We start from the raw sequence: 27,407 nt of genomic DNA, 5'->3' as shown, positions 1-27,407 counted from the left end.
TGGCTGTCCCGCATATTTGATGGTAAATTGTGCCGTTATATTCGAAAAAGTTGTTCTCCAATATATATTTCAGACAATTCATTAGGAAATTTCTTTGGTCTTCGGGTATTTTTGTATCTTGTAGTAGGAAGCTGTCAATACATTCTAGTCCTATGTTATGCTTGATATTGGTATAGAGTGCAGAGACATCCATTGTTAGCATAATGGTCTCGTTAGACCATGTTTCATTTTTTAGAAGGCTTATCAATGAATCTGAATTTTTTAAATAAGAATCCAGGCCTAGCACATATTCCTGTAGTAATAGATCAAGATATTGGGATATATTGCATAGGGAGCTATTTATGCCCGAAATAATGGGTCTTCCTGGTGGATTGGTTTCTGATTTATGAATCTTAGGAAGATGATAGTAGAATGGTCTGGAGGGATTCCGGATTAGCATGAATTTCTTTTCCTCCTTGGTGATTATTTCCCTGGTCAGGGCATCTTCAATTAATCTGGTTACCTTTTGTTGCAATTCAGGGAAAGGGTCTGTTTCCATGACCTTATAATATTCCAGATCTTGGAGGTTCCTTAGTGCTTCCGTGTGGTAATCGTGGTAATTCTGTATCACGATTCCCCCTCCTTTATCTGCTGGTCTGATTACGAGTTCCTTATTAGATCTAAATGTTTTGAGAGCCTGGCGTTCCCCCTTACTAAGTCTTGCTTCTTTCTTTGTGCACTTTTTTGTGGGTATTAAACAATTTATGTCCTCTGAGACTGCATCCAAAAATGTTTTAATGGAGGGTCCTTGACTTTCCACTGGATAGAATCTGGATTTGGTCTGCAGTTTAGGGTGTTTACCTTTAACTGGATTGTCATGGATTCCGTTTTTTGACGGCATTCTGTTCTGATTGGACGGAAGCGAAAAGTGTCTCTGTAACGTCAGTTTTCTTATGAATTTGTGTAGGTCTAAGTACACATCAAAATTCTTTGTCTGGTTTTGTGGACAGAATGACAGTCCCTTCTGCAGTAGGGATAGTTCATTTGTGTTCAAAATATGCGTCGATAAATTGAAAATTTTTATGTTTTGGTTAGTTTGGTCATTGCTTTCATTAGTAGTTGTTCTTAGTAGTGTTGTTTCTTTTCTTTTTTGTTGTTGTGTATATCTTCTTCTGATTTTTCTATTCTCAAGTCCTCCTCTTCTTCCTCGTCTCGATTTTTTCTTTTGTGCTTCTGAGATGTCCTTAGGGGGAAGAAGTTGGTAATGAGATGTTTCCCTTCCCTGATCCTCCCGCTACCTCTTTCATTCAATGTAGCAATCACTTGCCCATCAACTCCCCAGGATACAGCACGCCAACGAGAACTCCCAAACAATCCCTTAACGATCTAAAAGAGATCAGAAAGAACATAGACAGAATAAAAGCCAAGTACAGAGAATCAAACATCCTCCAATACTCACCCCAGCCAAGCAACATTGGCCAGAAAGGAAAAGGTCCACCGATTAACGCGTATGAAAACACACCACTGAAAGAACCAGGGGATTCCTTTTTCACAGTACATTTTAGTCCTATTAGCTCACCCATTTTGCCAGAACGAGAAGGTAACACAGCTTTTGGAACCAACAATATCATTATTGATAATACAGCTCACAATAGTAAGGCCACTGTACCCTTTTTGCAACCTGGAATTTATAGGAATACCACCACAGGAAATCTCACTGAAGAAACTGCAACAGAAACGCCTTTTTTAGAATCAGGCCCGAACCCAAGGACCAAAGAGAAGGAAAAAGGGAAACATCTCATTACCAACTTCTTCCCCCTAAGGACATCTCAGAAGCACAAAAGAAAAAATCGAGACGAGGAAGAAGAGGAGGACTTGAGAATAGAAAAATCAGAAGAAGATATACACAACAAAAAAGAAAAGAAACAACACTACTAAGAACAACTACTAATGAAAGCAATGACCAAACTAACCAAAACATAAAAATTTTAAATTTATCGACGCATATTTTGAACACAAATGAACTATCCCTACTGCAGAAGGGACTGTCATTCTGTCCACAAAACCAGACAAAGAATTTTGATGTGTACTTAGACCTACACAAATTCATAAGAAAACTGACGTTACAGAGACACTTTTCGCTTCCGTCCAATCAGAACAGAATGCCGTCAAAAAACGGAATCCATGACAATCCAGTTAAAGGTAAACACCCTAAACTGCAGACCAAATCCAGATTCTATCCAGTGGAAAGTCAAGGACCCTCCATTAAAACATTTTTGGATGCAGTCTCAGAGGACATAAATTGTTTAATACCCACAAAAAAGTGCACAAAGAAAGAAGGAAGACTTAGTAAGGGGGAACGCCAGGCTCTCAAAACATTTAGATCTAATAAGGAACTCGTAATCAGACCAGCAGATAAAGGAGGGGGAATCGTGATACAGAATTACCACGATTACCACACGGAAGCACTAAGGAACCTCCAAGATCTGGAATATTATAAGGTCATGGAAACAGACCCTTTCCCTGAATTGCAACAAAAGGTAACCAGATTAATTGAAGATGCCCTGACCAGGGAAATAATCACCAAGGAGGAAAAGAAATTCATGCTAATCCGGAATCCCTCCAGACCATTCTACTATCATCTTCCTAAGATTCATAAATCAGAAACCAATCCACCAGGAAGACCCATTATTTCGGGCATAAATAGCTCCCTATGCAATATATCCCAATATCTTGATCTATTACTACAGGAATATGTGCTAGGCCTGGATTCTTATTTAAAAAATTCAGATTCATTGATAAGCCTTCTAAAAAATGAAACATGGTCTAACGAGACCATTATGCTAACAATGGATGTCTCTGCACTCTATACCAATATCAAGCATAACATAGGACTAGAATGTATTGACAGCTTCCTACTACAAGATACAAAAATACCCGAAGACCAAAGAAATTTCCTAATGAATTGTCTGAAATATATATTGGAGAACAACTTTTTCGAATATAACGGCACAATTTACCATCAAATATGCGGGACAGCCATGGGGACTAGAGTGGCACCGGCATACGCAAACTTATTCATGGGCAGGTTTGAAGAGAAATTCATCAAAACACACGCTTTATACCATAAAAATGTAAGACTATACAAACGTTACATAGATGACCTCTTCCTTTTATGGGAGGGGGAAAGTGGAGAAATCAATAAGTTTGTAAGTGACATCAACCAGAACAAGTGGGGAATAACACTCGTACCACATCATTCCAAAGTACAGATAGAATTCCTAGATCTACTAATTTACCATGATCAACATAAATTTCTCACAGCCACTTACTTCAAACCCGTTGATTCTAACAGCTACCTTCCTTTTGATAGTAGTCACTCCAAAAAATGGAAAGTGAACATTCCCTTCGGACAGTTCAGAAGAGTGAGGAAGAATTGCACACTAGAGAGTAAATATAATGAACAGGCGACCATCATCCACAAGAGATTTAAATCAAAAGGTTTCCCAGAAGAATTAATTAGTGAAGCAAAACTAAGGGCTGGAGCCCTTACACAGGACGAATGCTTGAAAGAAAAAGAAAAAGAAAAACCAGAAGAAAAAGAACAAACCCATTCCTCAAATTTCATTACCACGTATACCACTGATCACAATAAATTAAGACGGATACTAAAAAAACACTGGTACATTCTAAAATTGGATCCCTTCATAAAAGATATCCTACCCGATAAACCAAGGATCATTTACCGTAGGGCACCCGACCTAAAAAGTCTGATAGCTCCTAGTAGACTGCGTAAACACACGAAAGGATTGAGTGAAACCACCAACCCGTCTAAGGGAATCCATAAATGTGGAAAGTCCAGATGTCTATGCTGCCTCTCCTTAAAAATCGGAATGACAGAGTTTAGCAGCAGGGAGGGTGAAAAATTTCCTATCAAATTTTCCCTCACATGCACTTCCAGTTATGTTGTATATGTGATAGAATGCCCATGTTCATATCAGTATGTCGGGCGCACGACACAGCCATTACACCTAAGATTAAATGGCCATAGACTGAATATCAGAAGAGGCTTCCAAAAACACGGATTGTCCAGACACTTCTATGAAAAACATGACTGCGACTTCAGAAAATTGATAATCTATCCCATTGATCACATACCTATACATGTGAACAATAGATTGGGTAATTTAATTAGAAAAGAGATGTATTGGATATATCGCTTGAATACACTCCAACCCCGAGGATTAAACGAGATCACAGAAATGATTGAGTAACCAAACTTCATAATAATATATATATATTTTTTTTTTTTTTTATATAAACAGTGGAACACCTACCTGTGTCCGCGAAGACTATATTTTCATTTTATTATTCATTTCATTTTATTATTTAATATCCTTTGAATCTATTCCCTACCAGTCTCTAGCATAATATTGTGTGCAGAAAACACTCTAAACTCCCACAAAAAAAACAAAGAAACAAACAAAAAAACTAAACAACAAAAAAACAAAAAAAACAAAAGTAGCTGTTTGGCTGGAATCTGTCTGGCTGGGGATTTGAACATGGGATGCCGGCTGCCGGGGTCGGGACATTTGCCGGCTCACCACCCGGCAGGTTCATTCCAGGTAAAGGATTTAGAGTTAGAACTAGACACATATCAAAAGCCAACAAGTGTTGGTGTATGTATATACACAGTAAAATGTCAGTTTGTATTTTTTATGTTTTTATGTATTTATTTCATGTATTTTTATATATTTATTTATGATTAAGTACAAGCACGTATTTCCCAAGAACATTACAATGTTTTGAGTAAACAATGAAAGTAGACTGAAGATGAGAGCACAGCCAATGACAGTCCACCCCGGGAAATTTGAATGTTGAATCTCCCGCCCCGGCCCATTATAAACAGAGAGCTTGTCCATATGGTTTCAATTATCTGATGAAGAGGCATGTTCCTCGAAACGTATTTTATTTTACGTCATGCAATAAAGTAGTTTAAGATTTTAATACTACGACTCCATCATCTCCTTGGAAATTTTTGGAAAATCCGCTCAGCGCCGGACACCAGAGTACACCACGTATCCTGCCTGGATAAAGTGATCTTGCACACTAATTATTTGTAAGGTAACATCTGGTCTATGTGCATCTCTTGTCTTACAATTCTTACTGCAGGACAATGAAAAATGAAGATCCAAAGAGATTTTGATCAAAATGCAAAGTTTTTAATAGAGATGAGGGAACCTCGAGCATGCACGAGTCGATACGAACCTGAACGTTTGGCATTTGATTAGCGGGGGCTGCTGAACTTGTATAAAGCCCTAAGGCTATGTGGAAATCATGGATATAGTCATTGGCTGTATCCATGTTTTCCAGACAACCTTAGAGCTTTATCCAAGTTCAGCAGCCACCGCTAATCAAATACCGAACGTTCGGGTTCGGATCGACTCGAACCCGGTTCGCTCATCTCTAGTTTTTAATCTAAAATCTGGTAATGTGTCTAGTTCAACATATGTGATTTCCTTCTAGTATATCCTTCCTACAATGAAGAGATATGTTCAATTATTATCCACAAAAGTTCTGTGCAACTTACACACCTCAATATACTGATCTCAGATGCACTTATACATGATATATGTCCATCACCAACAACAGTATATTGAAATCCCACTAAAGCAAATTATGCAGAAACAAACACATAGGCACATATTTCCACATAAAAAAAAAGTATCTTTTTATTGCTTGAAATTGAAATGTAACAATCATGAGATTGTAAAACTGTGCTTAACAATGACCCTATACAGAAATAACGCCAATAGTAGTATCTGCACAATGCCCTTTTACACTTTACCATAGGCCCCGGGCTGTTCACCAAGCCTGGGCCCCCCACCCCACTGTAACTATGCGAGCACTAGCCTGGCGTTCATAGTACAGGACAGATAATGTCATGATGTCCTGATTTGTGCAAAATTGCCATAAAAAACAGTGATTTTTTGCAAATCATGGCGGAAGTGTAGCCAGGAGACAGTACACCACTGAAAGTATAAGTCTTTTTGGGTGGTCATGGGCCCCCCAGGAGCTCAGGGCCCCAGGCTGCTGCCTGAAATGCCCCTATTATGATCCACTACTGCTTTTACAGTATATATATAAACATAAATAACCACTCTGACTCCCATGGACTGCAGTAATAAGACACCCCCCGTCCAACCCCGCACACCCAAGTGGTCACAACCTCACTAATGTTGGTACTCAACACATAAGAGCAATAGTGTTTAGATTCAAGGTCTTGACCCTACTATACTGGTGGGATGACTTGTACCCACAATGGCAATGAGCATGTTCTATCTTGGTAGTTGGTGCTGATAGGGGCACTATAACATGGTTCCAATTGAGGGACTGTTGTTGGTACTGATGAAGGGCAAGGTGACTTAGGTTAACAGTATGGTGGGTATGTTATATGGGGTGGGTGTGGTTGGTTGCCTTGGACACAAAAAAGCTTGTCCAACCCATATATAATTTATATTGATGATGTTAAAGCCTGTTACTGCTGTCTTGCACCTATGTAACAATGAAACAGTATATGGAAAAAGTCATGGGTTCACATTACCGTTTGGTTCCATTTCCACAATGACAAATGGCCCTAGAATCAAAACAAATAATTTTATTGAGAGTTATCATCAGACATGTTTTATGTGCAAAGTTCAGAACATATTTTAAACCATGACATGAAGAATTAAAATAAATGACAACATCATTACTCCGATAAAATATTAATGACACAATGCATTATTAATGAGCTATCTGTGTCAGTAACAGAAATACCCATAGTTTTGTCTGAAACAAAGGGATAGTGCTGCAGCCTTACATTTTTTTCTCTTTAATTAAACTACTACTATTTATACGAATACCATAAAGGTACAAGATTACATATATAAGACTGACTGTGTGGTTTTGCTTTTTGGAGAATCCCTTGATTCTGGGGGAATATTCTGGGGCTTAAGGATATAATGATTTTTTTTTATTTTTGTATCACTTTATTTATATGTTTAAATTTTTCTCTCCATGTAGTCATATGAGTTTTAGATTTGTTTTTTTTTATATGGGGATGGATACATTTTTAGGAGCATATTATTATATATATTTTATTTTTTATTTTTTTTTTTGGGTGGGGGTGGGGGTGTGTGAAGGGATGAAAAGGGATTGTCTAGGCTTAGAAAAACATGGCTGATTTCTTCCAGAAATAGCATCACTCCTGTCCTCTGTCCACACCAGACACAAGCTGGACAGAAAGTAGCTGTGTTGTTGTTTGTTTGCTTTTTAAACCCTATTTAGGAAACCACACCCCTCGAGGAATGTATTGTATATTGTGAGCACATGGACCCAACTGGTGGCAGACACATTTAAAAATTAAATTTTTTTACACTAAAACTTGGACTAGCCTTAAATGTTTCAGGATGACAATGGGTTAAAAGAAAAAAAAAAACACATAAAACTTGTACAGAAATTTCCCCCGAGTAGAAAAATATCCCACATGGCACATAATGTATCATGCGGGCGCAGGACACGCCTCCAAAAGGAAGGAGCACCATTTGGCTTTTGGAAGCTGGATTTGGCCAGAAAGGAGGACAGAGGCCATGTCGGGTTTACAAAGCCCCCGTGCTGCCAAAACAGAGGAAACCCCCCACAAGTAACCCCATTATGAAAACTATACCCCTCAAAGAATGTAACAAGAAGTATAGTGAGCATATGGATCCCACTGGTGACAGACACAAATGTGGAACAATGTGCCGTGAAAATGAAAAAAAAATATTTTTTACACTAAAACGTTGGTGTAACTTTGAATTTTTCATGTTCACAAGGGGTTAAAAGAAAAAATAAACCACTAATCATGTAGAGCAATTTCCCCTGATTACAGGAGTACATGTGGACACAAAGTGCAAAGCCGGCACATGGAAAGCCTACAAAAGGAAGGAGCGCAATTTGGATTTTGGAAGCTGGATTTGGCCAGAATGGAGGACAAAGGCCATGTCGGGTTCGCAGAGCCCCTTGTGCTGCCAAAATATTGTAAATCCCCCACAAGTGACCCCATTATGGAAACTACACCCCTCAAGGAATGTAACAAGGGGTATAGTGGGCATATGGACCCCACTGGTGACAGCAAAATGGGCTGTGAAAATGAAAAAAATAAATTTTTTACACTGAGACGTTGGTGTAACTTTTAATTTTTCATGCTCACAAGGGGTTAAAAAAAAACCAAACACTAATCATGTAGAGTAGTGATGAGCGAATAGTGAGATATTCGAATATTCGATATTCGTACGAATATCCCGCGAATATTCGATCCCATTAAAGTCAATGGGAACAAGTATTCGATTAGTGAAAAACATCTATTTGACCATTTGGATGGTAAAACCGGAAGCTGGGGGATTTGAACGCTTATCGAATACTTGTCGAATATTCGCGGGATATTCATACAAATATTGAATATTCGAATATCTCACTATTCGATTGAATATCTATTCGATCGAACAGTATTCGCTCATCACTAATGTAGAGCAATTTCCCACGATTACAGTAGTGCCCCACATGTGGACACAAAGTGCAAAGCCAGCGCACAGAAAGCCTCCAAAGGAAAGGAGCGCAATTTGAATTTTGGAAGCTGGATTTGGCAAGAATGGCGAACGAAGGCCATGTCAGGTTTGCAGAGCCCCCGTGCTGCCAAAACATTGTAAACCCCCCACTTGAGGGGGCTTGTGGGGCTTCCTGGAGAGGTGCCTTGGGGGCTTGTCATCACTAAATGATAATGACAATGAGGAAGAAGAGGAAGGAAGAAGGAATGAGGGATCTTCCTCTTCTCCCTCACTGGTTGTCTCAGTATCTTAGGCAATCATGGCATATGCCCCCTCAGCCGAGAACAACCTGTAGGCCTTTTATTGTTTTTTTTCTTTATGCTGCCTTCACACACACCTTATCTGCAGCGGATTTCACGATGTGGATTTGCAGCGAAATCCGCTGCGGATCCAGTGTCAGTGCAGAGAGAAGAGTGGCAGGAGAGAGGAGAGGGTGACAAAAGAGAATAAAGGGTGGAAAGAGAGGGTGACAGGAGAGGGGAGAGGGGCGGCAGGATGGAGGTGAGAGGGTAGTAGGAGAGGGTGACAGGAGAGGCGAGAGGGGCGGCAGAAGAGGGGAGAGGGGCGGCAGGTCGGAGGTGAGAGTGTGGCAGGAGAGGGGAGAGGAGATGCTGTCAGAGGAGAGGGGAGAGGGTGGCAGGACAGAGGGGAGGAGGGAAGCAGGGTGGCAGGACAGAGGGGAGGAGGGGAGCAGGGTGGATGGCAGAGGGGGATACTGGTGACAGGAGGGAGGGGAGCAGGGTGGCAGGACAGAGGGGAGGAGGGGAGCAGGGTGGGTGGCAGAGGGGGATGCTGGTACCTGGGAGGCAGAAGGGGCAGAAGAAATGCAGGGAGACTACTAGCAGCATGCTAGCAGGATCTCCCTGCATCCACTGTGCCATCAACGACACCCGCAGCACGGGAGCGGCATAGGGGCAGCAGAGGGACAGTGGGCAGAAATCGGGAACCCTAAATCAGGCAATGTAATTCATTGATTCCTCCCTGCTCCCCTCAGGATCGGCAAGTAGGGAGGGATCAATAAATTACATTGCCCGCTTCGACCGCGATTGGCAACCGGCCAATCCAGGCAATCGGGCACCCAGCAGCATGGCAACTTACCTCCCCCCAGGCATGATGGTGATTGGCAGTGTCACGGACACCGCCAATCACCGCTGAATTCCTGGTCACTAGCATCACATGACCTGGAATTCACATGCATAGCCACGATTGGCTAGTCAGAACTGATCAGCCAATCGCGGCGATCGGCGTCACAGGGGGGATGGGGGGGTCAAAATTCACTGTGTAGGGAAGATGGACTGCTGTAGGAAACAGCAGCCATCCTCCCGCAATCACCACGTGACGTCACGCGGCTCTCGTTTAAAGGACCTGTTCGTTTTTGTGTTTTCTTTTTTCCTCGTGTTTAAAAGGCCATAGCACTTGCATTTTTTCACCTAGAAACCCACATGAGCCCTTAATTTTTGCGTCACTAAGTGTATTTGCAATGGCAGACTTAATTTTTGCATAAAATATGATGCAAAACCATAAAAAAATTATATGCGCAGTGAAATTGAAAAAGAAAACGTAATTATTTTTCTTTGTTTTTTTTGTTGTTGTTGTTTTTAAGCAGTTTATCCTATGGAAAAATTTACATGTTCCTCAAGTCGGTACAATTAAAACGATATGCAACTTGCATAACTTTTATATTATTTGATGGCTTTAAAAAACAAAACAAAAAAAAACCTTCTACCATGCTTATAACGCTTTTATCCTTTGGTCTATGGGGCTGATTGAGGTGTCATTTTTTGCGCCATGATGTGTTCATTCTATTGTTACCTTGATTGCGCATATGCGACTTTTTGATCACTTTTCATTACAATGTCTCTGGATTTGATGCGACCAAAAATGCACAATTTTTGCACTTTGGCGCGTCTTTGCGCTAACGCCGTTTACCGTGCGAGATCAGGAATTTGATCCCAAGCGATCCCAAACATGTTTATTTATTTATTTTTATTTATAAAATGGGAAAAGAGGGGTGATTCAGACTTTTATTAGGGGAGCAGTTTTTTTTTTAAATGAAAACACTTTTTTTATACTTAGACAGTAATTAGAAGTCCCCCTGGGGGACTTCTAATACAACTACACTGATCTCTCATAGAGATCAGTGCAGCTGTATTATACAGCACCGATCCATGAGATCGGTGCCCTATTGCTTTGGTCTGCTGCAGACCATTGCGATAGAATACCGAGCCGGGATCAGCGTCATTCCGATGCTGAGGCCCGTCCGGTAAGATCAAGGAATCCCCCCTCCGCAATGGCATCCCGGCGCGGCCCCCCTCTGAACACCTCTTGCGGACATATGACGTACGGGTACAGCATATGTCCTTAAGAGGTTAAGGGGTTAAAGTATTTAAAGTGTAACTCATATTTTTTTTTATTGCAGAAATCAGTAGTATAGGCGATTTTAAGAAACTCTATAAAAGGTTTTATTAGGCAAAAGCCTCTTTGTGTACTCAAAAAGCAATTTCCCAGCCACCCCCCTCACTTTTTAACTGTTCATCATCAGGCAAATCCGTCTTCATTACAGAAAAGCAAGTGAAGCAGGTTCTGTTGTGTCCATTATATCCTATGGAAGGGTGAGAGGCTGAGGGAGATGAGTGAGCAGGAAGAAGAGATATGAAGGTCAGCTGTTTGTAGACTGGGCACCTAAAGCGCTAGATTCAGGGGTCAGAAAGGTCAATGCTGAGAGAAGATTGCAGGGTGTTGTGCTGTGCAGGACTCCTGCATGCTCACTGACTCCTTTCAACCCTCTCAATAAAGCATAATGGACCGAGAAATCCTGCTTCTTCTGAAGTGAGGGGGGAACTAGGAAAACAGTTTTTCAGTATAGAAGGAGTCTAGCAGAGTCTAGTTGCAGTTTTTACTACTCCTTTACATCATAAAGAGATGCTATTTACACTCACACTCCTGGTGGCAGCTGCTACGGGCCCCCCTAGCATAAGGGGGCCTTTGGCCTATGCCCCCTGGAGCACCCGGTGGCAGAGCGGGCCTCCCGGGTGTTCAGTGTTCTGATTGACAGCGCGAGAAGCCATAGGCTTCCCGCCCGGTCAATCACTCTTGTGACCACATGCAGCTTTTTGCTTGCGATCACAAGTGTTGTCCCCACCTGACGAGTAGCTCCCTGGTGGAGTCCCGGGCAGCGCTATCACTGAGCTCAGTGTGAACTACTGCTGGGACTTCCGGTACAGGGAGCATTCTACATGCGCTCCCAGTATCAGAAGCCTCAGCCGCCGTGCACATTGAAGGAGAGACCCGCGACGGGGGAGCATGTTGTCAGGTGAGTTGTGTTTTGTTTTTTCTTTTTATCAGAGGGGAACAACACTGGGGTCTACCTATATGGGGGATGGACAACACTGGGGGCTACCTATATGGGGGATAGACAATATAAGGGAGCTATCTATATTGGGGATGGACAACACTGGGGGATAGACAATATAAGGGAGCTATCTATATTGGGGATGGACGACACTGGGGGATATCTATATGGGGGATAGGCAACATAAGGGGGCTATCTATATGGGGGATGGATAACACAAGGAGGCCATTTGTAAGGGGGACAATACAGGGGGGCATTTATAAGGGGGACAACACAGGGTCATCTAAAAAGGGGGACAACACAGGGCGACATCCATAAGGGGCTTCTATATGGGGGGCAATCTATAAAGAGGACAACACAGAGGAGGCACCTATAAGGGGCACTAAACAGAGGGGGACAACAATGTGGGTCATCTAAAAGGGGAACTACACAGAGGGGTCATCTATGAAGGGGACTACACAGAGGGGGCCATATACTATAGGGCAGGGATAGGGAACCTTAACTCTCCAGCAATTGCAAAACTACAGCTTTAACTTTGACTGTCCACCCATGATAGGAGTTTTAGTTTTGCAACAGCTAGAGAGCTGAAGTTCCCTACCCCTGATATAGGTGATGCACAAAGGTTGTCATCTACTATAAAGGGACTACACAGAGGGGGGCTATAGTAGATGCACATCAATCAAAGAGTCAGGGCTACCCACTGAAAGGGGTTAAAGGGGTCAATACAGATGTGTAGTTTGCAGAGAGATGAGAATGGTGAGGAGTGAGGAGCATATGTTTGTCTGACAGATTCTGTGGATTTGTGGCTCAGAGAAGTTCTCATAAATGGCCCAGGGCGGATGAAGAACTCTGATGAGAGAAGACGACCCCTGCAAGTCACTTAATATAACTGCACTGTAATGTATATGAAGTACAGAGCCTGTCTAGAGCTGAGTGTGTTGAGGGCGTAGCGGTTGGTCGAGGGGGGTTGGGCAATCAAAAGTTTGCTATGGGCCCCAGCCATTTCTAGTTACGCCCTTGCCTGGCGTGCAATGAATGAAGAAGTAGCAGCTATGATGATATAACCTCTGTAAAGTTTAGGCGAGTAGCCTGCAATGCTCTTAACCAACTTCCCTTACCCTTCTTTGCTCTTGAAATATCTCTACTTGAAACTTGTCAATACAGGTTAATACATTTACTGTATTACTCCCAGTGTCTGGTTAAGGAATATACTGTGTAACAACACACATCCTATGTACAGCATGTTATGGGTAATCTCTGTATACATTCTTATACTGAATATACTTTTTTGTATCTGTCTTCAGTGTAATACCTAGCTGTACATATTTTTTTAATTATAGACACTGTCAATAAATTGAATTCTACCATCAATTCCGTTGGTTAAAAATTTAGGTGATGCAGTAATATATGGTGCGACTGATCTGGATTATGGATTGCCTCCAGCTGTTATACTGCACCCACTGTCCATAAGAAACATGGTCTGTTACTATGGTTTAGCCAAACTGTATGCAGCAATAAATGCTTGAAGCCCAAGGCTCCCAAGGCGAGCTTAGAAAAGTTTTTTTATCATTATGTATATTTTTTATTTTGGGTTGGAGGAGTGTGATTAAAATCTTCATCTTACTCTTTCTCAAGTCCAGTCTAGGTTCAGTCAGCGCAGTCAGCTTGACAGCAGTCGGAAATGTCATAACAGCAGGCGTACATTGGCTAAGCTGATGACAAGAACTCAGGGAGTCTGTGGGTTTAGCTCAGCGTGTAGACTCTCTGGTGCCTTTCTCTGCTTTTTCTTTATCTTCCTGTCTCCATATGATAGTCCCCTGCCCCCACACTGCACCCCAGCACAGGTCAAGTTTTGGGAGGCAGAGGGCTTGAATGTTTCTGGCTCCTGTACATATCTAGAGATATACAGTACAGCAAGTGTCTTAGCTGCTTAGGAACCTTACTATTTCAAGCAGATACTATCAGTTCTCACCAAATTGATTGTAAGAGAGCCTGATAGTACTTTGACTGACAGGTGCTCATCCAATCATCCATTTATTGGTGGAACTGAGATAATTTTAGGTCTAAGGGTCCTATTAGACAAAGCAATTTTTCGTTTTCGCCGATTAACGATAAACAACGATTTCTTTTGGGATCGACCTGAAATTGTTTATCATAACACAAAGAACGATAGCCGCAAGTTACGATCGTTATTATCATAGTTACTAAGATCGTTTACTCCTTCTGATCCCAGGAAAAGAACAAACTATATTTGCATACAATAATTACATACGATAATTGTCTTGTGTAATACAGCCCAATGGAACCCTATCATAGAGGGGCTAGGGTTTCCTCCCACTAAGGGTGGGTCGGCCCGCCTCCAGTGCTTCTGCCTGGGCCTGGTGGTACAGTCACTTTAAAGCGACTCTGTACCCACAATCTGAACCCTCCAAACCACTTGTACCTTCAGATAGCTGCTTTTAATACAAGATCTGTCCTGGGGTCCGTTCAGCAGGGGATGCAGTTATTGTCATAAAAATAACTTTTAATCCAGTAGTGCTGTGTCTAACGGCTGGGGCTTACATTTGTATATGTATTAGGCTGGCACAACCTCTCTGTCCTTCCTCCCCACCCTCCTCATCATTAGGAATGCTCCAGGCAGATTGCTTTCTATTCCCCACCTGTGTGTATAATGAACATGGGCTGGATCGTTAATACACCTGTGCAAAGCTCAAACAGCAGTTAATGTTGAGGAGGGTGGGGAGGAAGGACAGAGAGGGTGTGCCAGCCTAATGCATATACAAATGTAAGCCCCGGCCGTTAGACACAGCGCTGCTGGATTAAAAGTTATTTTTAGGACAATAACTGGATCCCCTCCCGAACGGACCCCAGGACAGATCTTGGATTAAAAGCAGCTATCCGAAGGTACAAGTGGTTTGGGGGGGACAGATTGTGGGTACAGAGTCACTTTAAAGTGACTGTACCACCAGGCCCAGGCAGAAGAACTGGAGGCGGGCCGACCCACCCTTAGTGGGAGGAAACCCTAGCCCCTCTATGATAGGGTTCCATTGATTCTAATGGAGTCAAGTCATGGAGGGGCTGGGGTTTCTTCCCACTGGGGGTGGGTCGACCCGCCTCCAGTGCTTCAGCCTGGGCCTGGTGGTACAGTCACTTTAAAGAGTTTCAGAAAGTTATATAGATTTGTAATTTACTTCAATTTAAAAATCCAATACTTATCAGCTGCTGTATGTCCTGCAGGAAATGTTGTTTTCTTTCCAGTCTGACAGTGCTTTTTGCTGCCACCTCTGTGCAAGACAGGAACTTCCAGAGCAGTAGCAAATACCCATAGAAAACCTTTCCTGCTCTGGACAGTTCCTGTCTCGGACAGAGATGGCAGCAGAAACCACTGTGTCAGACTGAAAAGAAAACATTATTTCCTGTAGGGACAAATCTATATACAGTAAATTTCTGAAACCAGTTGATTTGAAAGATCCTATACAGCATAGATCTCTATGAGAGATCAGTGTGCATATACTAGAAGTCCCCCAGGGAAGCTTCTAGTATATGTATAAAAAAAAGAAAAGAAAGTGTTATTATTAAGAAAAAGCGCCCCCCCCCCCCAATAAAAGTTTTAATTACCCCCCTTTTCCCATGTTATAAATAAAAATAAATAAACATGTTTAGTATCGCCGCGTGCGTAATTGCTCGAACTATAAATTTATCAAATTCCTGATCTTGCATGGTAAATGGCGTAAGCGCAAAAAAATGCCAAAGTGCAAAATTGTGCATTTTTGGTCGCATCAAATCCCGAAAAATAAAAACCGATAGAAAAGTTGCAGAACACATCATGGCACAAAAAATTACACCTCACACAGCCCCATAGACCAAAGGATAAAAGCGCTATAAGCCTGGGAATGGAGCGATTTCAAGGAACATATATTTGTTAACAATGGTTTGAATTTTTTACGAGCCATCACATACAATAAAAGTTGTACATGTTATATATCGTTTTAATTGTACCAACTTGAGGAACATATATAACATGTCAGTTTTCCCATAGGACACATGGCGTAAAAACGAATCTCCCTCCCCCCCCCCAAAGAAAAAGAATTGCTTTTTTTATTTATTTTGGATATAATTTTTTTTAAGTTTCGCAGCATATTTTATGCAAAAATTCAGCCTGTGATTGCAAAGTACAATTAGTGATGCATGGCCTTTTAAGTCCAAGTCCAGAAAGTTTAAAAGGGGTTATCCAGCACTAAAAAAACGTGGCCACTTTCTTTTAAAGACAGCCCCTCTCCTGTGTCCAGCTTGTGCAGGGTTTTGTTGCTCAGTTTCATTGAAGTGAATGGAGCTTAATTGAAAACCGCACCTGAACTGGAGACAAGAGTCGTGTTGTCTCTGAAAGAAAGTGGCCATATTTTTGTAGCACTGGATAACCCCTTTAATACTGACACACCTGTCCACAGGTAGTGTGTGGTATTGCAACTCAGCCTTATTAATTTCATTGAACAGAGCTGCAATACCAGTCATAACCTAGACAAGTACTGTTCCTGGAAGAATGGTTTCATGGAGGAAAACAAGATGCAAACCCGAGCGAATGTAAATTCTAACCTATCACCTTTTAACATAGTTATTATGTGAGCAAACATCATCCCTCCCACCCTGTCCATGACATTTATGCTGTGCAGGAAGCCACTTTGAGTTGATGATATTTTGTACAAACAGCAGTATTGAAACTAGGGCTGAAATTGAGTTAGCATTGGCTGTGCCTGGAGCCAATGACACCATCACAGTGGTATACATGATGACAGGTACTCTTTAAATGAGAGGAGTTTAAATGATGTGGACCTTACTGCAGGGAATCCCCTGGTCGCTAACCTGTGAGTACACTATTTTGCCAGCTGACAATTGTAGATTCCATTGAACAGTGCCAAAACAGGGGACAAGAAATGTAGTCAGACATGCAGAGGTCACAGCAGACAAAGGTGACACACAAGTGCTAAATAGTTAGAAAGTTAGGGATGACAAAGTTTTCATATAACAGTAAGTGGTCAGGACAGCTGGAAGACAGACGGATGAGGTCAAGGTACAAGCTGGGCACAAACTGGGTAATCAAAAATGTTGAAGACCTTACAGGAACCTTACTTCACAGGCATTGAGTGATAGGAGATGGATCCTTATGTAGCCTGGGGTGGCAGGACAGTAGGGAAGATGTTTGATGGGAAAGCTGGGAGTAAGCTCACATGAAAGTGATAGAATCTGAATTTAAATAAAACATGAAAAATAGGTTAAATTTAACTTTTTTTTTTAATTCCACAAGGAATAAAGTATTATTTATATTTTTTTCATTTTCTTTGTTTTTCAGATAAACATAATTTGAACAATTTGCAAATTATGAATGTAGGCTGTACATGACGGTTACATTATTGAACTATGAAACAATACCACACCACTCATATAATGCGTAAGATGGGATAAAAAAAGGTTACTATGAGTATAATGTTAGGCTAAAGAAGGAAAACAAGTGACTTTCTGCACCACATCACTAGATACATACTGGTACTCACGTCATCCACCAAGCGACTGTCTTACAGGTGAAGTTGTTTCCTAATGACAGTATTGTCAGCAGTATCTGTTTTCAAGACTTGAGAGGTCTGTGATGCATGGAAACACAAGAATAAGCAGTGACAGAGGATTTTCATCAAGTTTCATAAATGAGTCACAAACTTAAAGAGCAAGGATAGACAGATAACGGCTTAAAGGAATTGGTGCACAAATAAACATCACGTTGGATCAGGCAAAATATAAATTTTACGTTAGACTAAATAAAAATTGCTCTGTGTCTACATGACACCAGCAGGATGACTCAGCTGCCTGTTGTATGAAGAAGGTGAGACTGTGCCAAAGGCATGCTATCCACCGGAAGCTGCCACATTAGGAGGATGAAAGGGGATCAATGCAACACCACGGACATCATAAAAAGCAGGTAACAGCAATATCCAGATGCAGAGGCAGTTTTAATTTTTTTCTTTAAAAAAAAAAAAAAAAATGGCATGCACCATGGATGCCAACCTCCATACACACACACACTACTCACAAAATGTTAGGGATATTTGGCTTGCGGGTGAAATTCATGGAAAATGTAAAAAGTTGCTGCTACAGTGGTATTACATTATAAAAGTAGAGCATTTTAGTAGAAGCAGCAATGGTGATTTCCTCATCTCAAACAATTTATTGAAACAAAAGCCAACAACAGTGGTGGGTATACCCCAACAGAAATGTAAATGTCTCAATAACTTGTCGTGTGTCCTAGAGCATTAATTACAGCTCGACAATGGTGTCTCATGCTGTTCACAAGTTGACTTATTGTTTGCTGAGACATGGCATCCCACTCTTCTTAAAGGGCGTCTCTCAGGTCATTAAGGTTCTAAGGTACACAGTTACGAGCCTCTATATGGTGCCTCGGCTGTTCCCATAATTTTTCTATGGGACTCAGGTCTGGAGAAAGTGTCGGCAACTCCATTTGAGGTACCCAGCCTTCAGCAGCTAATCCCTAATGTTGTGACCTTGATGAGCTGGAGCATTATCACCCATGAAAATAAAATTAGGCCTGTGTTATTCATGCAGAGGCACAATGATGAGATAAATAAAGCACTCACCAATAACAGCATTTTAATTCATATCTTCACTGTTAGCGAGGACCAGCAGAAGACTTGTTCAAGTGCTCTTAGGGGTGAGTGCACAACTCTTTATTTTCCCCATCTACATGCCATCATCATACTTGTTGCTTTTGCACCCTTTATGCCACACAGTCTGTCAGATTGCCTAAAACTGGATTTGTTACTTTTTGTCCGGTGCCAGTTGATTGTATCGATCTCGTAATGGTGGTGGTGCCCATATTACTCCACACAATTTAATCACAACAAGGTCACAAGTAACTTGACCTTCAATTAACTATCCCGGCCAGGGAAACAGTTTACATAGGGGGAGACAGAGTGAACTGCTTAGACTCGGTTTTCTGTGTCTCCAGCAACAGAAAAAGGTAATGACATATGGACTGAATTTTACCTGAATTTATCCGAGTGGAATACCCCTTTAAGTAGTATGAGCCTGTTGCTAACATTTACAAAGTCTCTTCTGGGATGGCTAGCTTTCCATGAGATTTGAATTGTGTTGAATTTGTGCCAAAGAGCATTTTTGAGGTCAAGCAACTGGCTTATGTTGGCATTTGAAGAATGTTTTCTGGGGTTAAAGGAGAAGTCCAGCGAAAATTTTTATTAAAGTATTGTATTGCCCCCCCAAAAGTTATACAAATCCCGAATGTACACTTATTACGGGAAATACACATAAAGTGCTTTTTTCCCTGCACTTACTACTGCATCAAGACTTTACCTCCTGGATAAAACTGTGATGTCACGACCCAAATCCCAGAGCTGTGCGGGCTGTGGCTGCTGGAGCTGTGGTTGTGCTGCCCTGTGTCCCTCAGCAGCCACAGCCCGCACAGCTCTGGGAGGCGGGTCGTGACATCACCAATTTATCCAGGAAGTGAAGCCTTGATGCAGTAGTAAGTGCAGGGGAAAAAAAAGCACTTTATAAGCATTTCCTGTAATAAGTGTATAATGGTGATTTGTATAACATTTGGGGGACAATACAATACTTTAATAAAAAATTTTGCTGGACTTCTCCTTTAAGGTCAGGGCTCTTTGCAAACTTGTGTTCTTCCAGACCATGATTTGCTTGGTGCTCAGGGTCAAATTTATTAAACAAGACTTTCTTCAACTGTTGTGACAAAGTTGAAAGGATAAAATTATCCTTAAAGTGTCCTAGTATGCTGTAGCATTAACATCTCTTCTCTAGACGTGATGCCAAACCCATATTTGTCGATCAGACATGATTCATCATACCAACAAATGCTTTTCTTCTGCTCCAGGTCTCTTTACACCATTCCAGCCTAGTAACCAAGACCTGACATTGCACATAATGACCTTAGTATTGAGTATAATAAAGCTCAACTATTGAACCAGCTTCCAACACAGTGTTTGTGCTGATGGCACTTGCAGAGACTGTCTAAAACTCAGTACAGCGTGAAAGAATTTTTTTTTTTTTTTTAACTTATAGGCCCGATCTGAGTTTTTGCTTGGTTGTTTCTAGCATATGAGATGTTTTTGCAGAGTGCGTTTGATCACATCCTATGAGTACAATGGTTAAAACCGCTGAACTCTACAGTATGGCGCATGCTACCACTATGTTTGTGTATCGAGAACTAGAGCTGTTGATTTTATGCATCAGTCTTAAATGGCTGTGATTAAAACACCTTATCGCCCCATGATACGTTTATATCTATGTAGGTGGTGTAAATGTGGTAGGAATGAGGAAGCCGAGCTCTCTCCATAGTAGCAGCTGGTGGCTGAGTCAGCTGCAGTGCTGGTATTTACCCTCTAAATGCTGCTGCCGCCAACACTGACATCACCATCTAGATGGTTTAAGGCTGCATTACTGATGTCAGATTGGCTCCCCTAGTGACACAAACAATGAAAGATGAGGTCATGGCATCCCAAAGCTTTTGTGTCTGCTTTGAAAATTACTTTCATGTGTATTTTATAAACTGCACTGTATGTGCAATTGACCGATTTCTTAGAAAGGCTGATTAAAAATAACAAAAACGAAACACACACAATATATAAATATTGCAATGTGCTGAAGTGTCTGAACAATTCAAATATAACTGATCCAGCACAGTGAATGCTTTTAAAAGATTAGCTTTTTATAAAAGGTAGTAAAAGGTAACAAAAACCTCTACTCTGTGACTGGCTCACGCAACACTTAGACACATTCCGATTCTATTTAAAGAGTTGTTATACATATAAATATTAATATTGATTTATGGTTCCTACAGGTAACGCTAACATACCAATTTTACAATGGAGTTTACAAAGTAAAATCAAAACTCCCAAAATTTGCACTACGCCATCTCAAAGCTAGCATAGATTATAAAAGCACAGTGCATAAGCATTTAATTCACCATTGTATTCATATGTGCGAGTGTTTTAATAGATCTGGCGAGTCAGAAGCCAGTGCAAAGCCTCATTAATACAAGCATTTTGATAAATCCACCCCCTCATTCAGTTTTTCTTTCTTGCTATATATAGACAGCAATGTTTACATTCTCAAGAAAGCACATACAGAACTTTACCAGCAAACCAGCAGCAACTGTCCTGCTGCTATAGCATCACTGCATACTATGGATGCTGTAAATAGAATTGGTCTTAGACTACAGAGCTATCATCTTTCAGCTAGAGAGAATGACCTATACAGGGTGTGACATTTCATGTTACACATATAAACACACGCACACAATTTGGGTTAAAATGCTCACATTTATTTCAATCTTATACACTATAATTTATACAAAGTATAAGACACTTGTTTTATAGCTCTATAGATACAACGCATTGACTATAGTGATAAATTGCTTCAGACATAAGTAACTTTTACTTGTTGAATTAAGAGATTGACAGTAATCGACGTTCTTTAGGCACTTCACTTGTCAATGACACACGGTAAAAAGGTGGAAGAGACTATACTAAAGTGGTACAAATAGTGCACTAACCAGAAAGGCTTAAGTAACTAAACAAGGCTAGCAGAGCTAACGTATGCCATTTTGCTTCTTTTACCCCATGAATAAAGAGGAACCAACGTCTAGTAAGTTTGGGTCTATCAGAACCCTCCGCATTTGACTCCCGGTGGCTGGAGAAGTTAGATGCAGCCTTATGGAGTCTTGGAACACAGCTTCTGGGACTCCCTAGGGGTACATACAACTTCTCCAACCACTGGGAGTCAAATGAAGAATGTTAGGGATCAAGGGAACCCGGACCTACTGCAAGTAGGCTAATCTCTGCCCATGATATTCCACCTGCTTAAAATCTGCTATATATGAAGTTTCCATGGAGGCTTAGCAAATATAAATTCTGCATATTTAAACCATGTGCATAAAATAAGACAAATAGCTTTGCACTGTAAGAATAAGTAGTGATCACAATATTGGAATGATCAACAGTAAAGTAATACCAGTTAAGAATAATTCTGAGTTGATATCCTCTAATGCCCAAAGTCAAAAAATGAATGTGAAAAGGCCTACTGTACATCTATTCATAACATCTTAAACTTACTGAAATATGCGGCTATATGAAGTTGGTAAAAAAAAAGTTTAACTTATAAGGGCTCAAACATTGTAGTAATATAGCTTGATTTTGTATGGAGCCATAAAGCTGCACAAGTTCTCTACTATATAGTAATTTTTATTGGGGCATGCTCCATGGAATACTCAAAGCAGATATCCTATACATGTGGGGGACTGAACGTCATTCATGTACTGGGCTCTGCTGTATGTGCCTTATTACTTTTGCATTTGTTGAACCTTCATCTGATCAAGCTCTGGTCGACTTTACATGAATATAGTACAATAAAGATTAACTATGGATAGACAAAATGTTAACACATGGAAAACAGTATCTTTAGATCAAAATATAAAATGTACAGAACATGTGATTTAACGGTTTAGATGTATTTACAAAATCATTTCACACGTGGTATGTCAAGTATTCATAAAACCTAGTAATGGCATTGTATGCAACAGAATTTTTTTTATTTTTTGAAAAGGAGTTTGCACAAGTTTAAAACACATAAAAAGTGAAGTATAAAATAAGTAAAAATGTACAGAAAAAGTGTGATGTGTTGGGTAGAAACACCACTCTAAGATGTAAAAAAAAACAGTTGCACAAACCTTGCCTTGAATATAGAGATGAACATTTTAAGAAAGTTTAAAAATGTAATATTCCAGATAGAATATTAGTGGAATAGCGATCCCAGAAGGCTATAGGTTTCACAGACACTTTGGTAAATATTTTTTGACTAACATTTAACAATACAGCATTCTAGATTTTTTTTTTACAGGCACAGAATAAGGGTATGGCAACACCTAGAACCACATTATATTTGTGGTATTCGTCAGCAAAGCAGTATACCAATGCATACTGAATGTAGTCTAACAGAGAGTAAGCATGCAAGTATACACCGAGACTGGTTTCACACTGGCTAATTTTTAAGCAAAAACACAGCAGTTGGATGTTATCCGTGAGTCAATGGAATTTTAAGCATTTTTCTGTGGCATTTTACTCTGGCAGTTTTTTCTCAAAACTCAGCATAATGAGGGTTTGGTTTTTTTATTTCCTGCAAACTGCAACGTTTCTCTCCTATAGTTAAATGGAATTTCTTCCGTTCGTCTAAAAAATGCCTCATGGAATACACTGGCATACCATTTTGCTGGCTTACTGTATGTGAACATACTATAAGGCAGAAGTCCCCAACCTTTTACATTTTGAAAGCCACATTCAGCTTTAAGTGGTGGTTAGGAGCCATGTATTAAGTATAAAATACCCTGGTATTACACCACCCAAATTGGTACTGTCCCGTTGATAGAATGTGTCTAATATTCATACAGTGGATGTCAAGTTCTAACAACTGCTAAGGCTTAGATAGTGAGCCACAATAATTATGTGTGTGGGTGGGGAAGAGAGGGAGGGTGTGAACGGCAAATGTGGCTCCCAAGCCACTGGTTGGGGACCTGTCTTATACCGACAAGCTCAAGCAGGCAACACACAGTAGTGAATTATACACAATAACCCTGCATAATAAAATTCCCTTTGCTAGTACTAGTAAACTATGAGGTAAAACATACAAGTTGATTTTTCTCAAAAGCACCCAAACTAGCACTAGGCCTGGAGGAATTAGAGCAAAGAGTGCATAAGTTTACACAGACCAGTTATTATGACACAGCATTAAACCACTTAAAGACCTCTGGTGACTATAATCATCCAGACAGTTCACAATCCTCTACAAGGACGGTTCTAAGTGGTGGTCAGAGACAGTCGGGCTCTTCAGAGAGAAGGCAGCGACTGTTGTGTTACTATCAGACCAATATATCTGATCATGATGATCTAGAAGTGGTTAAGGCATTTATGGTTAGTCAATGTCAAGACTAGTACCAAAAGGTATAGCACTCACTCCTAGCTTTGGCTTAGGGTAGAAAAATAAATGAAACACTCAATATAAAAATTGCACTAAACTTATTTAAACCTGGATTAGTGAATATGTTCATTTTGCTTTGTAAATGCCCTCCTCCTTTAAAGCTCGTACAAATCTAACGTGCAGTACAGTTATGTATCACATTGATACTTCCTGCACAAGGATGCTGAGAAATTTACAAACTAATTGTATGTTTAATGAACTATTACATTCATTTTATAGTGGTATATGGGAGGTAGACTATTAAAAAGCAGAGATCTTATAGTAGTACAAAAAGTGAATACTGAAATGCCAACAACCACTAAACTCAGTCATTCTAATATTCTGTAATAAAGTATATTTTGTTTTACATCTATACAATATCCTCATAATGAAACAGAAGGACAACTAAGCACTGGAGTGCTTGATCAGCAGAGAGAAGTCCTCTAAGCAGGATGGAAAGGACCATACCAGAGATTTAGATTTAGATTTATGTCAAAGATATATGTCAGCATCCTTTTTGATGTACAGCCATCACGCTGTGTGAACCAAACCTAAAGAGTAACCTCAGACGTGTTTATGCGGCTCGATTTGGCTCAGTGTTTGTAATTAAAATATGCCGGTCTGTCACCCCAAAGGTTCCAACACCAATGGTTGTACTGGAAGACAGCTGGAATATCCAGCTACACAGACCTCACATTCTGCACATTTTTACTTCTAGATGACTTATAAAAAAAGTCAAAGCACCCTGATAATAAAGTATGCAAAACCTGAGTGTTTTATGAATCCGGGAAAAAGAAAAAGTCTGCATATTTAAAGAAAATAAAAACAAAAAAAGGAAGAGTTCTTCAAATCTTGTTTTCTCTTTCATCCAGCTTTACATTCTAATTTTTGTCTCCTGATTTTTCGAAAAACATGAAATCCTGTAGGGAAAAAAAAAAAAAAAAAAGTTAATTTCGATAGCCAAAAAATTAAATTCCTCAAATAAAAAGCCCTCGTGTTACCCTTTAAAAAGAGCCCTAAACTGCGCTGATAGCGTGTACGCTCGCTGAGATATCCCCAGTTGTTTGGCTCAGAGGAATCCCCAGTTGTTTGGCTCAGAGGAATAAATGAATTTTTCTTCTGGCTGAGAGAATGTGGGCGTGGCCTATCCCTCATCTCCCTGGCTGGGTCCCTCCATTCACTGACCAGCACCTTAGCAGATGTATCACACATAGCAGGATTAGATACAGCCCCAGCATACAGTATCACAATGTACGATTAGATACAGAGCCCCAGCAGATAGTATCACACATAGTGGGATTAGATACAGTCATCTGCTCTCATTACACTGTAGGATAATGTCAGCCATGGAGGTAGGAGCACCTGCTGCAGACCTCTGATAGTGAGTGCTATATGTACTATGGAAGGACTACAGCTGTGTTGTGCTGGGACTTGTAGTCCTTCCCTCAGTGACTCACCCATTCTCCCTCATGCAGTACATTGGAGTGATGGTGGCATGTGCCTCCTGGGTGAAGCACTGGAAACACTTGTCCCTCCATCCAGCTCTTCCCCTGTGCTGCTCCTCACACACACAACACCCTCAGCTCTGCTTAGTCACCTCTGTGAGGGGAGGGGGGAGAACCTGCTGCTAGGAGGTGGGGGGAGGAGGATTTGTTTATGTCTGTGTCAGGGCTGTTATCTGATCCTCTTGTCACAGTCCGTACACTCAGGACGGAGGCGTGTCCAGCAGGAATGCAGAAATAAGTCAGAGCCAGAGAGGGCTATAAGGGGATAATCAGCCTTATGTATTTAGAGAATTGTTCATTTTAGGTTATTAATGTATATTGCAAAAATTCTTATCATGACCTAAGCTAACAAACTGAAAAGGTCAAAATATTTTATAGTTACGCTTTAAATAAGTGGGTTAGGACTAGTAGCACTAGATGACCAGCAGGTGGCAACATTTTCATTGAAATCTGTATTAAAGATAGAGATTCACTATAGACAAATGGAGCATACACTAGGCAGTAAACAAACTTGCACATTAACAGGTGTCCCCAAAAAGGAGGAAAACAGCCTGTTATTAGGTCATGACATAACTAATATCACAATGTCAAGGTCATTAGATAAATTTTACAGCTCACAGTAAATGCCGCTAATGTGTTTTGAGCTGTAGATATATTGGTGTCACTAAATAAAACTTTTGAAAGGTGAAATGTCTTGCTCGGTTGGGTTCTGGGTATTCAAACCCCAACAACTGATGAAATAAACCAGGAGAAGTGCTCCTCTCCCAATAACTGCAGAATGTGGATTCTATAGTAAGTCTATGGAGCCTATGTAGTGCAGTGAGACAGGGCGATCGGGAAGCCAGGAAAGATACTTCAGTAGTCAGCAACACCAGACATGTTAAGAGTTTTGTTAAATGACAGTAACAATTTAAAATGTATGAAAAGAACAAAAGACCACAAGAGACCTTAAAAATATGGCTGGACTTTGTTCTGGCAATTAACCTGAAACCCTGCAAAAACCTGAGGGACTGTTATGAGGCACAGGGATCAACCAGGATTTGTGTAAGTGCACCAATCATTTCACTGGCATGGCAGGATATGCTGTCAAAACTCTGCTTGCTTTGAAAGTGGACAACTTACCTGACGGTCAATGGAACTGCCAGGAGAGCCATAGACTGCACTATACTTACAATGCAGTCTAAAGGCCCTATTACACAAAATGAATATCGGCCACATTCGCCTGATAATCGTCTTGTGTAATACAAGGCATTGATCAGCCGACATGAACAATGTTGGTTGATCGTTGCTGTCGTTTGTCTTTAAGCATGTTTTAAGACAAACGACTAATATAGCAGCGATCTGCTGCCGTCGCTCCGTGGGATAGGTGCGGCAGCAGCAGACCACTGCTAAATGCTATGGGCTGCCCGGACGATCAAGCGATCACCCGGGCAGCCCCCCCACAGCTCCCTATGGCCCCCCCTGTACTCACCCACTCGCTGCTGATGCGTGCAATAGCGGCGGCAGCGAACAGGGAAAGAGGAGCAAGCGAGCGCTGATAGCACTTATTTGCTCCTCTCTGTCGCCCGGTGTATTAGGGGCTTAAGGCGTTTCCGGCAGTTCAGTCAACTGATCGCTTTACATAAGGACGGCTTACTTGCCAGAGTTTGGACAACATATCCTGCCATGCCTTTGAAATGATTGGTACACTTTACGAGAGAAAGATCTAGTATGGCTTCTGAGAAAATGTAAGTGATGCCAGTGTGAAAAGAGCCTTACCCAACTGCAGTTTTTGAAGACAAGCCAACATCCTGCTAGAAGATACATTTCAGTTTCTCTTTACTATAATGTCACAACTGTTGCCTCTGGTTTCCTGTTTCCTCACAGTGAATTGGACTGTTTGTCATTGTGCTTAAC

At 40.9% G+C, this 27,407-nt stretch overlaps 2 protein-coding genes across 4 annotated transcripts in view; both read right to left on the bottom strand.

Annotated features, from left to right (window-relative positions):
* Nucleotides 1–17,576, bottom strand: part of LOC138795240 (phospholipid scramblase 1-like) — a 45,721-nt gene extending 28,145 nt beyond the window's left edge. The window contains exons 1-2 of the mRNA XM_069974233.1: nucleotides 17,508–17,576; nucleotides 6,584–6,616 (exon numbers count right to left, since the gene is read on the bottom strand). Of these exons, the coding sequence (XP_069830334.1) occupies nucleotides 6,584–6,596 (13 nt within the window). The 5' untranslated portion in view covers nucleotides 6,597–6,616; nucleotides 17,508–17,576. The remainder of the gene's footprint in view (nucleotides 1–6,583; nucleotides 6,617–17,507) is intronic.
* Nucleotides 17,577–24,758: 7,182 nt separating this feature from the next.
* LOC138795806 (phospholipid scramblase 2-like) overlaps nucleotides 24,759–27,407 on the bottom strand; it is a 68,059-nt gene continuing 65,410 nt past the window's right edge. For all 3 annotated transcript variants that reach the window (XM_069975394.1, XM_069975393.1, XM_069975392.1), the window contains one exon: nucleotides 24,759–24,926. In XM_069975394.1, coding sequence (XP_069831495.1) covers nucleotides 24,888–24,926 — 39 coding nt within the window. In that variant the 3' untranslated portion in view covers nucleotides 24,759–24,887. The remainder of the gene's footprint in view (nucleotides 24,927–27,407) is intronic.

The sequence above is a fragment of the Dendropsophus ebraccatus genome, chromosome 6, assembly GCF_027789765.1.
Source record: "Dendropsophus ebraccatus isolate aDenEbr1 chromosome 6, aDenEbr1.pat, whole genome shotgun sequence".
NCBI classification, from domain to species: Eukaryota; Metazoa; Chordata; class Amphibia; order Anura; family Hylidae; genus Dendropsophus; species Dendropsophus ebraccatus.
This window is presented reverse-complemented; position numbering and strand designations above follow the sequence as displayed.